Source organism: Microcebus murinus, chromosome 6 (assembly GCF_040939455.1).
Source record: "Microcebus murinus isolate Inina chromosome 6, M.murinus_Inina_mat1.0, whole genome shotgun sequence".
NCBI lineage: Eukaryota > Metazoa > Chordata > Mammalia > Primates > Cheirogaleidae > Microcebus > Microcebus murinus.
Window position 1 is genome coordinate 3,635,431 of NC_134109.1, and position 15,618 is coordinate 3,651,048.

The 15,618-nt window shown below is 44.0% G+C and overlaps 1 protein-coding gene across 5 annotated transcripts in view; it reads right to left on the reverse strand.

The window, feature by feature from the left end:
• Positions 1 to 15,618, reverse strand: part of TRAF3 (TNF receptor associated factor 3) — a 118,115-nt gene that overhangs the window by 26,606 nt on the left and 75,891 nt on the right. For 4 of the 5 annotated variants that reach the window (XM_076003696.1, XM_076003698.1, XM_076003699.1 and 1 more), the window contains 4 exons: positions 12,966 to 13,227; positions 11,167 to 11,218; positions 8,274 to 8,378; positions 7,395 to 7,562 (listed from right to left, as the gene is read on the reverse strand). In XM_076003696.1, coding sequence (XP_075859811.1) covers positions 7,395 to 7,562; positions 8,274 to 8,378; positions 11,167 to 11,218; positions 12,966 to 13,210 — 570 coding nt within the window. In that variant the 5' untranslated portion in view covers positions 13,211 to 13,227. Of the gene's footprint in view, positions 1 to 7,394; positions 7,563 to 8,273; positions 8,379 to 11,166; positions 11,219 to 12,965; positions 13,228 to 15,064; positions 15,283 to 15,618 lie in introns of all 5 variants that reach the window. The other variant, XM_076003697.1, reaches the window with a different exon arrangement.

The window sequence follows — 15,618 nt, forward strand, 5'->3', positions numbered from 1 at the left end:
TGTAAGAACTCTTTGCATATTAGTAAGCCCTGTCTATAAGATTAAACATAACTCTGATACACAAGCATGTACATGCACTCGAGGTGTACAGCACAACTACAAAGTGAGCCTTCTGAACCCACACCGAGGGACAAAAATGTGACTGGTTAAGTTCCATATACCTGCTCACTCCTCTCCTATCTCATACTCATTTTCCTTTAAGGAGTAACCACAGGCCAGGCGCGGTGGCTCACGCCTGTAATCCTAGCACTCTGGGAGGCCGAGGTGGGCAGATTGCTCAAGGTCAGGAGTTTGAAACCAGCCCGAGCAAGAGTGAGACCCCGTCTCTACTGTAAATAGAAAGAAATTCATTGGTCAACTAATATATATAGAAAAAAATTAGCCGGGCATGGTGGCGCACGCCTGTAGTCCCAGCTACTCGGGAGGCTGAGGCAGGAGGATCGCTTGAGCCCAGGAGATTGAGGTTGCTGTGAGCTAGGCTGACTCCGCGGCACTCACTCTAGCCTGGGCAACAAAGTGAGACTCTGTCTCAAAAACAAAAACAAAAAAACAACCACAATCCTGAATTTTGTGTTTCTATTTATAAAAAAGTTCCATTACATATATATATGTGACAAACAAAATATTGTTTCATTTTGATAGTTTCAGAATTTTAGTAACATGGAATTCTCCTATAGGAGTCTTCTGCTATTTGGCTCAATATTATGCCTCTGAGACTAATCCACATGTTGCAAATGCTCCAAGCTGTGAACGTTCACTACTGTATGATACACCTCTGCTGTATAATACTGCTGTAATATAATTTTCACCACTGTATCACACTTAGTCTACCAGGCTCCACTGAGTCTACCAGTCCACCACCACCGAGCTGTTTAGTCTCCTGCTGATGAGTGCTTGAGATGTTTCCAGAGTCCTGCTGTTCTGGTTATGCTTCAACACACGTCCTGGTGTGTATGTGCAACCATTTCTCCTACACATGTAGGGAAAGAACTGCAGGTTGACTGAGTACATGAATGTCCAGCCTAATAGAAGACTGCCAGCTGTTTTCCAAAGTGGCTGAACCTACCTATGCTTCCACCACATACACTTTCCTATAGAGCAAGATCTTAACAATCCTGATTTCACAAGTTAACAGAGATGTTTAAAGAGACTGATACTCGATAATTTCTAGACTAAATGTAAAAGGGTCAGGGGTGGTGGCTCACACCTATAATCCCAGCATTTTGGGAGGCTGAGGTGGAAAGACTGCTTGAGGCTAGGAGTTCAAAACTGGCCTTGGCAACACAAAAAATTTAAAAATTAGCCGGGCATGGTGGTATGCACCTGTAGTCCCAGCTAGTTAGGAGGCTGAGGCAAAATGGTCACTTAAGCCAGGCGTCCTCAAACTATGGCCTGCGGGCCATATGCGGGTGTTTTTGCCCATTTGTTTTTTTACTTCAAAATAAGATATGTGCAGTGTGCATAAGAATCTGTTCATAGTTTTTTTTAAACTATAGTCAGGCCCTCCAACGGTCTGAGGGACAGTGAACTGGCCCCCTGTTTAAAAAGTTTGAGGACCCCTGACTTCAGCCCAGGAGTTTGAGGTTGCAGTGAGCTATGATGATGCCACTGCACTCTAGTTTGGGCAAGAGAGTAAAGCCCTGTCTCAAAAAAAAAAAAAAAAAAGTAAAAGGTTTTTTTTCCTAACACTTTCAATTATTACAACCTATAGATTAAAAAAGAAAAAACTTGAGAACAGCTGATATACTGTATATACCACAGTTTAAACACAGAAAAGAAATCCTCATATGAACCCCAATGATCTAGAGTTTCAATGCTTTGTCAATGCATATTTTATCAACATTTGATACATGTGATATACCACAAAACATAGATAATGTAGGAAAATTAACGATGACCTCGGTGTTGGGTCTGCCTACATTAGATGGTTGCTCTTCTCAAAAATAAATTTAAGACTTGAGGGGATGAGACTAAGAGTATTAGAGTTGAAAGAACAAAAGCCCTGGGAATCAAATCAAGCTCCTGCAAAGAGAAGAGGCCCAGGACAAGTCACAGAACCTTCCCTAGTGTGAAAGGGAGCACATGAGCAACTGCTCTGCAGAGTCAGGGAGGAGAAACACAGCAGGGACCTCCAATACAAGTGCTTGTTACAACTACCACAGACCCTGAGAGAAAGCAATATATGTCTTAAGATGCAACACTGCTAAAACCGTTTAAAAATAGTTCTCATCACAAGAGTGTAGCAAGATTTATAAGGAATATTTATCTGTACAACTCAGGTCCCAGATGTGCTAGTTAACATTCTGTGCCTTAATACTTACTGTCTTCCCCCCAATCCCCCGTACTTCCCACTGCCCTCTTTAGACCTGCTGTCCTCAACCTCTGGGCCACAGACCAGTATCTGTCCATGGCCTATTAGGAACCAGGCTACACAGCAGAAGGTGAGCAGCAAGTAAGTGAGCGAAGCTTCATCTGTATTTACAGCCACTCCCCATTGCTGGCACCAACACCTGAGCTCCACCTTCTGTCCGATCAGCGGTGGCATTAGATTCTCACAGGAGTGCAAACCCTACTGTAAACTGTGCATTCGAGGGATTGAGGTTGTGGCTCCTTATGAGAATCTAATGCTTGATGATCTGTGTGGAGCTGAGGTGGTGATGCTAGCGCTGGGGAGCAGCTGCAAATACAGATTATCATTAGCAGAGAGGTTTGAGTGCAAAGAAACCATAATAAATCAATTGCTTACAGACTCATATCAAAACCCTATCAATGAGTGGCAAGTGACAATGAAGCGGCATCTGGTGGCAGGCTTTAAGTCAGAATCTGACACTTACTTTTGTCCATGTGTGGCCCACCCGTTATTTTATTTACCACTTCCATCCATACCTCTTTCCTGCACTGCACACCTCTCTCAGTCATAGTTTTGATAAGCCCACAAGCTAACCCTAGCAAAAATGAATAAAAAACAAACCACTGGAGAGCTTCTTTGGTAAAAGGGGTAAATACCCAAGATAGCAGAAGACTCTAAGACTGTCAACAAAAATAAAAGCTGCATTTAAAAGAAAACACTAAAAGTCCTACTTAAATTATGCGTACATTGCAACAGGTGATTCACATTCTCCATGCCTACTTTGTATAACATGTGGTGACTGGCTACACAATGAAGCCAAGAAACATTCAAAACTGCTTCATCATATGGAGACCAGGCACCCTGCATTAAAAGACAAGACTTTGGAGTTTTTCAAAAGAAAAAAACCATGAACATCAGCAATACTTGAAGGCCACCACTTCATCACATGTGCCTGCACTGGGAGCACCATTCCTAGTGGCTAACAGCATTCCTAACACTAAGAAACCCTTTACTGTTGGTGAAGAGTTGGTCCTGTCTGCTGCTAAGAGCATTTGTCATGAACTTTTAGGAGAGGCTGCAGTGCAAAAGGTGGCATGTGTTCCTCTTTCAGCTAGCACCATACTTAGATGAACGGATGAAATAGCAGAGGATACTGAGGCATGATTGTTAGAGAAGATTAATGAGGCTGGGCACAGTGGCTCACACCTGTAATCCTAGCACTCTGGGAGGCCGAGGCAGGTGGATTGCTCGAGGTCAGGAGTTCGAGACCAGCCTGAGCAAGAGCGAGACCCCGTCTCTACTGTAAATAGAAAGAAATTAATTGGTCAACTAATATATATAGAAAAAAAAATTAGCCGGGCATGGTGGCACATGCCTGTAGTCCCAGCTACTCGGGAGGCTGAAGCAGGAGGATTGCTTGAGCCCAGGAGTTTGAGGTTGCTGTGAGCTAGGCTGACGCCATGGCACTCACTCTAGCCTGGGCAACAAAGCGAGACTGTCTCAAAAAAAAAAAAGAGAGGATTAATGAGTCACCTTGGTAGCTAACTAGGTTGATGAGTCTACTGATGTTGACAACAAGGCAACAATGCTTGTTTTTGTGCAATATATTTTTCAGGAGGATGTGCATGAGGATATATTATGTGCACTTTCATTGGCAACCAACACCACGGCTGCAAAACTATTCAAGTCTTGAATGATGACATATCAGGAAAACTGAATTGGTCATTTTGTGTCAATATATGCATGGACAGAGGGGTCTGCCATAACTGGACAGCTTCCTGGTTTCACTACAAGGGTCAAGGAGGTCGCTTGTGAATGTGAGTTTACACACTGTGTCATCCATAGAGAAATGCTGGCTCGCCGAAAAATGTCAACTGAACTAAACAATGTTTTGCAGGATGTGATTAAAATTATCAACCACATTAAAGTACATGCCCTTAACTCACATCCATTCACACAGCTCTGTGAAGAGATGCACACAGAGCACACAAGTTTTCTCTTACACACAGATGTGAGATGGCTTTCTAAAAGTACATCACTGGCCAGAGTCTCTGAGTTATGAGAGCCACTCCAGAGATTTCTTTTAGAAAAAGTTACCACTGGCAGCATGTTTCAGTGACACAGAATGGGTTGCAAAACTTGTTTACTTGTGTCACATATTCAACCTGCTTAAGAAACTCAATCTGTCACTTCAGGGGAGAGTGACAACTGTGTCAAGTCAGCAGATAAAGTGGCTGAATTCAAAGCCAGACTGGAATTATGGGGACAACGCATGGGATTATTGACATGTTTGGGATTTTTGACATGTTTCACACATTAGCAGAGATTTTGAAAGAGACTATGACAGGGCCTATTTCTCCCAGTTGGTGCATGATCACCTATCTCAGCTTTCAGAAAAGTATAAGCATTACTTTCCAACCACAAAAGGCCTCCGAACTAGGAAGGAATGAATCTGTGAGCCATTTGGGAATAAGCTAGGTGCAGTGACTTTGTTGGTGCTACAAGAGGATCAACCATTTGAGATCACAAACGATGGTGGCCTTAAAAGTATGTCTGAGACAATTTCAAATCTTCCTATATTCTGGATTAAAGTCAAGGCAGAATATCCTGAGACTGCCACAAAAGCACCGACAAAAAGCCTGCTTCCATTTCCAACATCCTATCTTTGTGAAGCAGGGTCTGCAGTGACAGCAACCAAAACAAGATTACAGAGTAGATTGGACATAAGCAACACACTTCAGGTGTTACTGTCTCCCCCAGACAGGACCATCTAGTTGCATGAAAACAAGCTCAGGGTTCCCACTGATTCTGCGTTATGGTGAGTTATATAATTATTTCATTATATATTACAATGTAACAATAATAGAAATAAAGTGCATAATAAATGTAAGGTGCTTGAATTATCCCAAAACCATCCTGCCCCCATCCATGGAAAAATTATCTGCCATGAAGCCAGTCCCTGGTGCCAAAAGGGTTGGGGACTACTGCTTTAGTTGAAAAATTCAAGACCCAGATCAAATCAATTGCTACCTCTTCAACAAAGCCTTCCCTGATCCCATCAGGCTAAGTTAGCTGGTCCTTCACTGCTGTATGCTATTCAAGTTGCAGTCACAGCAATCCCATACTACAATAGATTTGACTTCGTATGTGACTATAAGCTGAGGAGAGAAACCCCAATTTACTCTTGTGTGCATCCTAAGCAACTAGCACAGGGCCTGGCACCCAACAGGCCCTCAACTAACGTTTTGTGAATTCATGTTCTATGCTGATGTTTTAGAACCTCTTTACACCTTGTCTGCTGTTCAGTTACTTATATGGTGTTTAGTTGACATGCTCTATAACTCCTTCTCAAACAAAAATTAATTGCTGGATTCTATTCTGCAAATAAAGGTAATTGATTTTTGCAAGAAGCAAAGCCTAAGGCTGATAGCAATATACCAACAGGCATAAGGCCTTAAGTACTGTTCATTAGGTATGTGTCTCATTCACTGGAATTTAACTACTGGAGGAATTATTCGATCATGACAAGTACTATTGCTATTTCTCAAAGGGGAGGGCACAGCTCTAGCTCTTAAGAGTTCTTAATAACCAGAAAGGTCTACAGTAGCATACAAAAAAAGATTTCACAATGGAAGAAGTCACAGGCACAGGAAAGTTATAGGAAGGTAAATATGGAAATTATAAACTAGAATATGTCTCCTTTCATCAAGAAAAGTCAAGAAAACTTTTCCTAGATTTTGGTAAGTAAGAGCTCCAGAATATCTACCAGGAATTCCACTGTGGCCCTCACACCCTGGCTGCGCTTCCTTGGTCTCTCCCCTTCTACCATACTGCCACGTCCAGAGACTGGCACGTGCTCAGTCCCCATGAACACTGGCCCTTCCCCTCCAGTCCCAGGGCTCCAAGGACATCAGTTCACATGTATCTGCAGCCTGGACCACTCCCTGCGCCCGTTCTCCCCTTAAGCTTGCTATCCTACACTAAGCCCCACCTTGGCAGAATGCCCCGGTTCATCCAAGTGCTGGTGTCATCCTTCCTTCATACTCCAGCCACTAGCCAATCCTACCGCTCCACACTCAGGTGCACCCATACCACTGCCCTTTCCCCAGTACCACCACCTGGCCTGGTGTTCTCCTCTTGCACGCTTGCCACCTCTGCTCCAGGCTACTAGTGCCCTGTCCTCACCCCCTCTGGCTGGCTGCCCCCACCACTTTTGCATCTCCCCCATGTTCCCAGCAGTTCCTGAAACCCAGGGCCCAAGGCAGCTCCAGCTCAGAGCCCGTGTGCTCCTGCACTGTCCTGACTACCTCTGAGAAGCCAGCCCTGATCACCCTCTTCCCTGATGCCAGTTGACTTTTTCTTCACAGGACTTGTCACTACCCGGCACTATATGTTTGTTATTTATCTCTTACCCCTAGAAAGTGAGCCCCACCACTAAATCCCCAGCTCCTGGAATGGTGTCTGGCACATAGCACCTTACGTATTAGTAAATGTTCGTTCAATGAATGCACCCTCAACATCTCTCCTTCCCTCTTTACACAGAAGTGATAAGATCCCAACACACACACACACACACACACACACACACACACACGAAATAGAACGGTGCCAAAATAACTGAGGTACAAAAACACTTAAGTTCTCATCTCCCCAGGATAGACAGCTGCATTTCAATGCTGCAGGATAAATTAGCCTATTATAAGTGATGATTATGTCATAGAGCTGTAAAAAGATCAGGCAATACATCAAAATTCTGAGGCCATTCCCTGGGACAAGTTAAAAATTCTACCTTTTTTGAATAATTATTCTTCATTTTTTTGACACCTCAAATGATATTCAATCAAGGCAATGGAAAATGTTAATTACATAAATCAAAATAGGCAAAACAAATAAAGCCTAACTCTGAACTAAAGTCAGATGAAAATTGCTATTTATGCCTATCTTTTCTCTTTATTCCTGTGAGAACAGTCATTTGGAAAGTGGTTTTGCGGAGCAATCATATCTGAAGCGAGCAGAAGGCAGGTGAGACAGGAAGGCACCGCACCTGCAATGTGATCATGGGGACTTGACTTTTGCAGTGACTGCATGTGGCCTCCCGGTATTTACAGGCTTTTTCCACGTGATCACGTAGGTCTTTTCTCAAGACTTTTTCTTTGCAGTCAGCACGCGCACATGGAAGCTCCTCAAACTGGCAATCATTTTTTAAGTGTACCTGTAAGGCAAAACATTAAAAGTTCTTAATTAACAAAAATTCGACCTGAAATACATTCTAACCTCTATGCAGTGAAATCCTACAGAAATGTTTCTGTCATTAGACCAGTTTTTCAGGGCAAAGAGTGACAAATACGCCAAGAGACACTGAATTTCCTATTCTAATCAGGAATTCCTCAAACTATACTGCTGTTGAAGAATTAAGTCAGCTGTCCCCCCTGGATAAACAGATAGATGACTATCTGCTAAGAACTTTTTATTTATTTTTTTTATTTTTTTAATTTTTTTTATGGACGAGGTTCTGGGGCCCCAAGAGAGGGGGGCCCCAGAAGTCGCCCTCTGCTAAGAACTTTGTTGTATTCTAATTCAAATATCCTTCTAGGATAAAATATGATACTAACAACAACAAAAAATGTAGAAGTTTATGGTAAAGAAAGGTTTCAAAGGGCCTTCCAAAATTAAAATCTATTTCAAATTTCTTTCTATTCTAAATATAGTGTTTAAAAACCAGTTGACAATTCTGGCCATTATGTTGTAAAAATAACATTTTATACTCAAGTGGTTTTGACTGCTCCATGTTTGGTTGGGTTTGTAAAGATTAATGTAAACATGGTCTTAAGGTGCCACACCACACCAAGCAGCCCCTCCACTGGGCACAGTAAGGGGCTCTGTTCCTTCATGTGCAGGCCTCTCCTGCTACTTCCATACTTACCAACAGATGTCCCAGCGTTAACTGTTCTGCACAACCTCTGCTTTCATTCCGACAATAGATCTGAAGAGCCAGAATCTCTCTCTTGCAGCAATTATCCTTAAACACCTGAAATTGAAAGATCATTATTTTAGAGGATTAATATTTCTTAATCTCCACATGCTCCTACTTTGGACAAGGCAAAACCACTTTAAAAAAATCAAGAGAGCAACTCTTAAGTGGACCTCAGAAAGCATTAAAGACCATCTTAATTTCCACAAGTAGAATGAAAAAGCTGCCCCCACTAAGAGACACAATTTAAATAATATAACTTTAACTATTATATTTTATTAGTTAAGCCAAAAGAAAACAAATTATATTGAATAAAGATCACTCTGGAGAATCTAAACATTTTTGATTAACTTTGACATAAGCTCAGGACAAGAGCATAGGAGGACCAAGTTCATCTCTGACTCTGTAGACTTGCAAGAACCAGCACTGAGCAGGTGGCCGCAGTGGTATGCCTCGCTACCAGAGGACAAGGGCAGAGTCTCATACAACTCAACACACTTTTTATATCACTTGCTAGGAAAATGGACAAACTACTGTAAGATATCATATTTTGGGGGTAATTAAAACCAAAACTTTCATTTTGGTTCCTTCTAAAGTTATGCTATTATAACTCGTTTTTCACCAAAAATAAAGCATTAGCCTACTATTGGAAAAAAAACTCTTTTAGATATATATAGCAAAGAATGAAGTTAATATAATAATGAAAATGCTTCCTTTTGAAAATGAAAACCTTTCTGCCTTTATTTTTCCCTTAGAAAACAAATATTCTTACTCTAACAACATAATCTATAATATCTTATTCTGCAGGCATTTCTAAGAAACTCCCACCTGTTAACACTCTGTGACAGTGGAAAAATAGACAGGGAGTTTTATATGCCTTCTTCAACTCCATGCAAAGAAATAGAATCAACAGCTGTTAAGAGTTAAAAATAAACTAATTTGAACTCAGAGCTAATCTTTCATAAACATGACTTTTTTTTAAAAGATTATGACTTAAAGTACCAAAGTCAACAGAATGGATATTTCTAACCAGTAAGAAACAGGCTTCCTTTTTGTCCATTATGTTCCTTGAGTCATTTGAGTTGAACCCTCTTAGATAAAAAAAAATTGATTGAAAACATCAGAATAATAAAAGCACAGAATCTTAGTGTTGAAAAGGACTAAGATTACTTACTCTCAATGTCCCTTTTTATAGATGAGGTCTGGAGGCCCCACATCCCTTGGTGACCTTGTGAGTGGCATATCTAGGTCACCTGGGGCCCAAATATTAATAGCTCCACTCTTCCCATGAGGATCCACGCCTTTAGCCCATCTCATCAATGATTCTTTAACAGAACTAGTTTTTCTTCAGCTACCAATGTCATTGAAAAATAAGGACAATAATTCTAAATAATGAAACAAAGATACTAAAAAAAATCATTCTAGCTGATTGTTTCAACCTTCTCTCTGAGTCACAACTGTTAGATACATGTTAACAAGTTAGCATGGTACATGTTAAGGTAAGGTTTTTTGTGGGGTTTTTTTTGAGACAGAGTCTCACTCTGTTGCCCAGGCTAGACTGAGTGCCGTGGCGTCAGCCTAGCTCACAGCAACCTCAAACTCCTGGACTCAAGCAATCCTCCTGCCTCAGCCTCCCGAGTAGCTGGGACTACAGGCATGCGCCACCATGCCCAGCTACTTTTTTATGTATATTTTTAGTTGTTTGGCTAATTTCTTTCTATTTTTAGTAGAGATGGGGTCTCGCTCTTGCTCAGGCTGGTCTCAAACTCCTGAGCACAAGTGATCCTCCTGCCTTGGCCTCCCAGAGTGTTAGTATTATAGGCATGAGCCACCATGCATAGCAGGTAAATACTAAGGAAGAAGTACTTGGAGAGGTGACCAATTCCATCTCTAATTCTTCCAGAGCAGGTTACATCAAATGCCCTTGTCCCCTGGCAGCCCAAGGGCACCTTGTGCCAGCAACCCTCAAATCACTGCACTCGCGTGGGCTGTCCTGACCAACAAACCCAACCTACAAAATGCTTTAGACAGGAAAATCCCAGAGGAAGAATTTTATAGTACAATTTAATGACCTACATTTAAAAATTGTTAGGTTCATTAATCAAAATATTAAAACCACATGTTTTTATTGATATTTTAAATATTTTAAAAATGAATTGTTTCAAACTACAAGTGTGCCTGGCAGGGTTTGCCAGCACATGGATGACCATCAGAGACGCCACGAGAGGGGCCCGGCCCCAGGAAGGAAGCTGGCGGGTGAGTTTTCAGAGGCTCATGCTCTGAGCGTGCAATGACACCCATGGACTCTCACTGGTGCACACACACCATGGGGGGAAGAGAAGGAACTAATTGCACTTGAAGTTTAATGACTTCATGGTGTTACAGGGGGTAGGAGGGCAAGAGAGAACACATCCAAATGAACCCCTCAGACTAGCACATGTCTGAAGGTAAAATCTAGTGTAAGGTAAATCTAGTGTAAGTAGAGTATCAGCTACATGGGATAAAGACCCACAGTGACAGAAGTGCCCCAACCAGAAAAGCCTTGCAATGGACAGGCACCTGGGCACTTGACTCACATCACCTCCCTAATGCCTCACACCACCTCTAGGGGGTCTTAGCAGGTGAAGAACCTCACAGAGTTCACACAGCAGGGCAGCAGTTGAGTGGACCCGACCCTGCCATCTGCCTAGGTGCTTACACTACACAGTGACCTGCCTCGGAGGCTGCTGCATCAGTCATCAAAACTGAGGTAAAACCGAGTGCCAGAGTGTTGAATGCAAACTATTACATAATATACCCTGCTTAGAACATTTGACAAAATGACTTATTAAAAACCCAAGAATACCTTATCTTTAATGATGCTTTCTTGACACGCTGTACATTTTGGACTTGAGGAGCTGAGGGGAAACACATAACAATTACATTAGAGCGAGTCCCTTTCTCACCAGAACTCATGGAACCACTTGTTGCACCATCCAGTCCACTCTGCAACTTACAGCAACCAGCAGAGCTTCACGGTGCCATGGTGAATCTGGTTCAAACATGAAGCCATAGGAGGAAAAGGCTGCATTTTTTTTTTTTTTGAGACAGAGTCTCGCTTTCTTGCCTAGGCTAGAGTGAGTGCCGTGGCGTCAGCCTAGCTCACAGCAACCTCAAACTCCTGGGCTCAAGCGATCCTCCTGCCTCAGCCTCCCGAGTAGCTGGGACTACAGGCACAAGCCACCATGCCCGGCTGATTTTTTTTTATATATATATATTAGTTGGCCAATTAATTTCTTTCTATTTTTATGGTAGAGACGGGGTCTCGCTCAGGCTGGTTTTGAACTCCTGACCTTGAGCAATCCGCCCGCCTCGGCCTCCCAGAGTGCTAGGATTACAGGCGTGAGCCACCGCGCCCGGCCTGCATTTTTTAAAATAGTAATTTTTCTAAAGGAAGTTATTAAGTAGAACAGTTTAGCTCAGTCCCTCATGGAAAGCCCCTTTCAATTAACATAAAAGTGAAATTTTATTTCAGAAACCAAAACTAGCTACTTGTGGAGGACCTCTTCAATGTGAGCAGCCACAGTTTATTAAAAGAGCATCTAAATGCTCTTGCCTTTTAAAAACAGCCAGTCCTTCCTCCACAAGCTATTTTTCTCCACTGTATATTGAAAGGCCAATGCGACCTGCACGGGGGGGGGGGGCAGCCTCCCTCCCTCAGGGCCCACTCCTCCCTCTAGGTCCATCATATACCGAGGGTCCAGTCCTTCCCCCCATGAGTAGGCCTGTCCCTGCCCAGAGGTGCAGTCCAGGTTCTTGTGTTAAAGGAAATCAGGTGCTCTGAGGCTTCTGTGCTGTTATTAAGCTCAACTCAAGTCTTACTCCACCCACAAGCAAGGTAGAGGGATAAGTGGGTTAAGGCCACAGAAAGAAGTACTGAGAGGAGGGCGAGGGTGACGATGGATGACAGGAAGAGAGGCAGGCTGGCTGTTATACTCGGCCCAGGCCGAGTGGGGGCCAGGAGGAGGAGCTGGCAACCCTTCCCAGGCTCAGGTGCCCTGGCAGCAGCACCTATGTTGAGTGGGCCCTGCAGTAACCCCAGTGCCCAGCACGATGCCCAGAATATATAAAATACCTGTGGCATGAATAAAGATGCTTTCTTAGCAGTGTTATTTTTGCTGTAAAACTCCAGCCTGCCTTTGTGATTATACAATGGCATCAATACTGCACTGATGAGGGCTTCCACAGGCTCGGTGCACATTCCTTGCGTACTTGCTACATAAGCATGGATTTGGATTGGATTTCTGCTTAGGTAGGGACTTGCCCGATCCTTCACACATCCAGGTGACACTAAGGCTCCATGGACAGAGTGGGAAGCACCGTTAGGGAGACACAGGAGACGAGTGGGGAGGAGAGGAACAGCAGTCTGCAGGACAGGAGGAGGCCTGCGGGGCAGGGGCACCAGGCCTTGGGCCAGAAACACTCAGGGAGATGCTACTGTATTTCCCTAATAATTCACAAGCTGGGCTCTGAGGCTTTTGTGTACTTCTTTAGGACTTTAAACCTTCAGAGGTTTATATTTTAGACAAATAAATAAACAGGTGGAAGAGTGAGGACAACTGGCCGGAGCCAGGCTGCCCACAGCGAGCCCGTGAGGGTGCCTACCTCAGCAGGGCAGCCATGCAGGTCTCGCAGAACCGGTGTCCACACTCGGTCTGCTTTGGGTTGCACAGCACCAGGCGGCACTTCTCACACTTGTACTTGTCTTCCACAGCCTTCACAAACTTTTCTTTGTAGCCTCCTTGTTCAGGGACGAAAACTGAGGTCCCAGCGCTGCGGTCAGGATGCAGCTTTAGCGGTGGGTTAGTCTGCAGCGGGCCAGCGGAGTCCATCTTTTTACTTGACTCCATTTTAGGAAAGAGAAATTCTGTTGGGGGGGGGGGGGAAACAATTTGAGAGTAGAGTGTCATCACATCATCCCACTCGAGGAAGTAACAAACACAGCTCTGAGAAAGCAGAAGTGCCTGAGAGACATGGTGTGGTAAGTAACACACGAGAATCCTTCCCAACTTTAATTTGTGAGGGAAACAAAACATGATCAAATATGCTTCCCTCCTTTCTACTTTACCCAAACACCCCTATTAACAGTACTATCCAAAAACAACTTTCTAACAGGTGTACTTAATAAATTATATTTTCAAAGTTCTTTAGAATACACATAACACTCTGCTGTGTCATGACTTCAAATTCTATCCATCATTCTGGTATTTGGACCAAGGCAACAGCCATTTTCAGCCAATTTTATTTCTTACTTAACTTCTGCCGAATGACAACACAGTGCAGGTGGCCCTATCCTACTCTGATGGGACTGCAATGAGGTCTGTGGTCAGAACAGCATTTCTTATTCACACAGCAGCACTTATGGCAATGGATGTGCTTCCAGACCACAAGCACTACTGCTGATGTGGTGAAACTCCACGAGTGTGTGCCCACTGTACCTGAGGCACTTGGCTTCTGATGTCCACCCTCGTTTTACCAACCCTGCAACACCCTGACCCAGCACTCCGCACCGCAGAGCCTTGGGGTGGGCCTGCAGGGCACTTTCACACAAGCCTATGGGGAGTGTGTGACAGAGACCTGGCTCCTCTTTGTACCTGAGGTGGCTCAGGTTCAGGTAGGTACCAGTGTGCCCAGGGACATGGAATTGGATGGGGTCTCCTGTGCCCTCCCTGGGCAGGCTCTCCTACTGCACCTGGTCACAAGTTACTCTGCAAGGCCACCTCCTTCCCACAGCCAAGTTCCCATCAACAGGTAAAGTAAGAAGATCCTAAAAACAAGCCACCAAGATCCCAGCCTGAGCAGCTTTGCCAGCCGAGACCTCAAGTTCAGGAAAATGAAAATAATATAAATGAGATGCATAAAGTTCTTGAAGAAATGTCAGTGTTAATAAAAATTATGCCATGCATTAATAAATATACATGAATAAACTGACTAATCATCATCCTAAATATTTGGTAACACTTAACCTAAAGCACAAATTAAATGTTTCTATATAACAATATAAAGGCTGGTTTCTCTTTTCTTTAGTTCCTAGACATTGCACAACGAATGTGTACTTTTTTTTTTTTTTTTTTAAGAGATGGGGTCTTGCTCTGTCGCCCCAGCTGGAATGCAGTGGCTATCCACAGGCATGACCATCCCATACTACAGCCTTAAACTCCTGGGCTCAAGCAATCCTACTGCCTCGTCTCCTGAGTAGTGGACAATGTATACTTTTATAATAAAAAAACACATTTTGAATGCTGGACAGTGTCAATGCCGACTTGTACACAGTGAACTTTCTTAGGCAAGGTTTTAACCACTTCCTTGTGACTCCTCTCTACAAAGCCTCTGCCAGGCAGCTCTGTCAAGAACAGCTCTATCCTCAGGCTCAGCCTACACACCCCCAGCCGTCAAGAGCCCCCAGTCAGTTCTGTACCCCCATGTCCCCGGTAAGGAAGCGAGAGACTGTGAAGGGGGGTTGGGACTAAGAGTGAACCAGGCGCAGAAGCCTCAGGGAAGACCCACTCCCCAAACGCCTGACAGGAGTCACCTCCACGCTATGGGGCTTTTCCCGTGTGCATGTTCCTGCCTCCTCACCACCTCCATCCTTTCCCGTGTGATAATGCATCTGCTGAATGGACAGAGGCAATTCTTTCAAAACTCACCAGTTCCCTCAAAAATACAATGTGTTCCTGCCCAATCGATCTATTTTTGCTACTTACAAAAGAAAGTGCCAAACTCTTTCTACTCCCGAGGTCCTGGGTGTCCTGGGAGGCAGGTGCTGGCGGGCCGGGCGGAGCTGCTCCTTTGGAGCCCTGATTTCACGCCGCCTCTTGCTGCCTTTAGGAGTAGTTCACAGTGAGGGACGAATGAGAACAAACATCGGCAGCAGAACATTTGACAGACTGATGAACTGGTGTTCTAGCCACACTTGGGTTAGCTTTAATAAAACAGAACATTACTGTGGCAAAGTGTGAGAGCCTCATATGAAATCCGCTTATTAGTAAAAACAAAAAAATTTTTCAAAATGACCTGAGAAGCTAGTGACTCTTTGTTTACAAACCTGATCAGAATTTTGTCCATTATGATGCTAAGTCATCTTTCCCAGCCCAGCAGGAAAGGCCCCTGTGCACGCCTGTCTGCAGTGCCCACGAGCCCAGCCCTCTGCCTCCTCACATGCTGCTCTAGGCTGGCCCCGGTTCCACGCCGCCTCTGCGGCCTGCCCAGATGCTGCAGGCCGGCCCCCACCTTCTCAAGTAGGCCGCCCGGCTCAGCC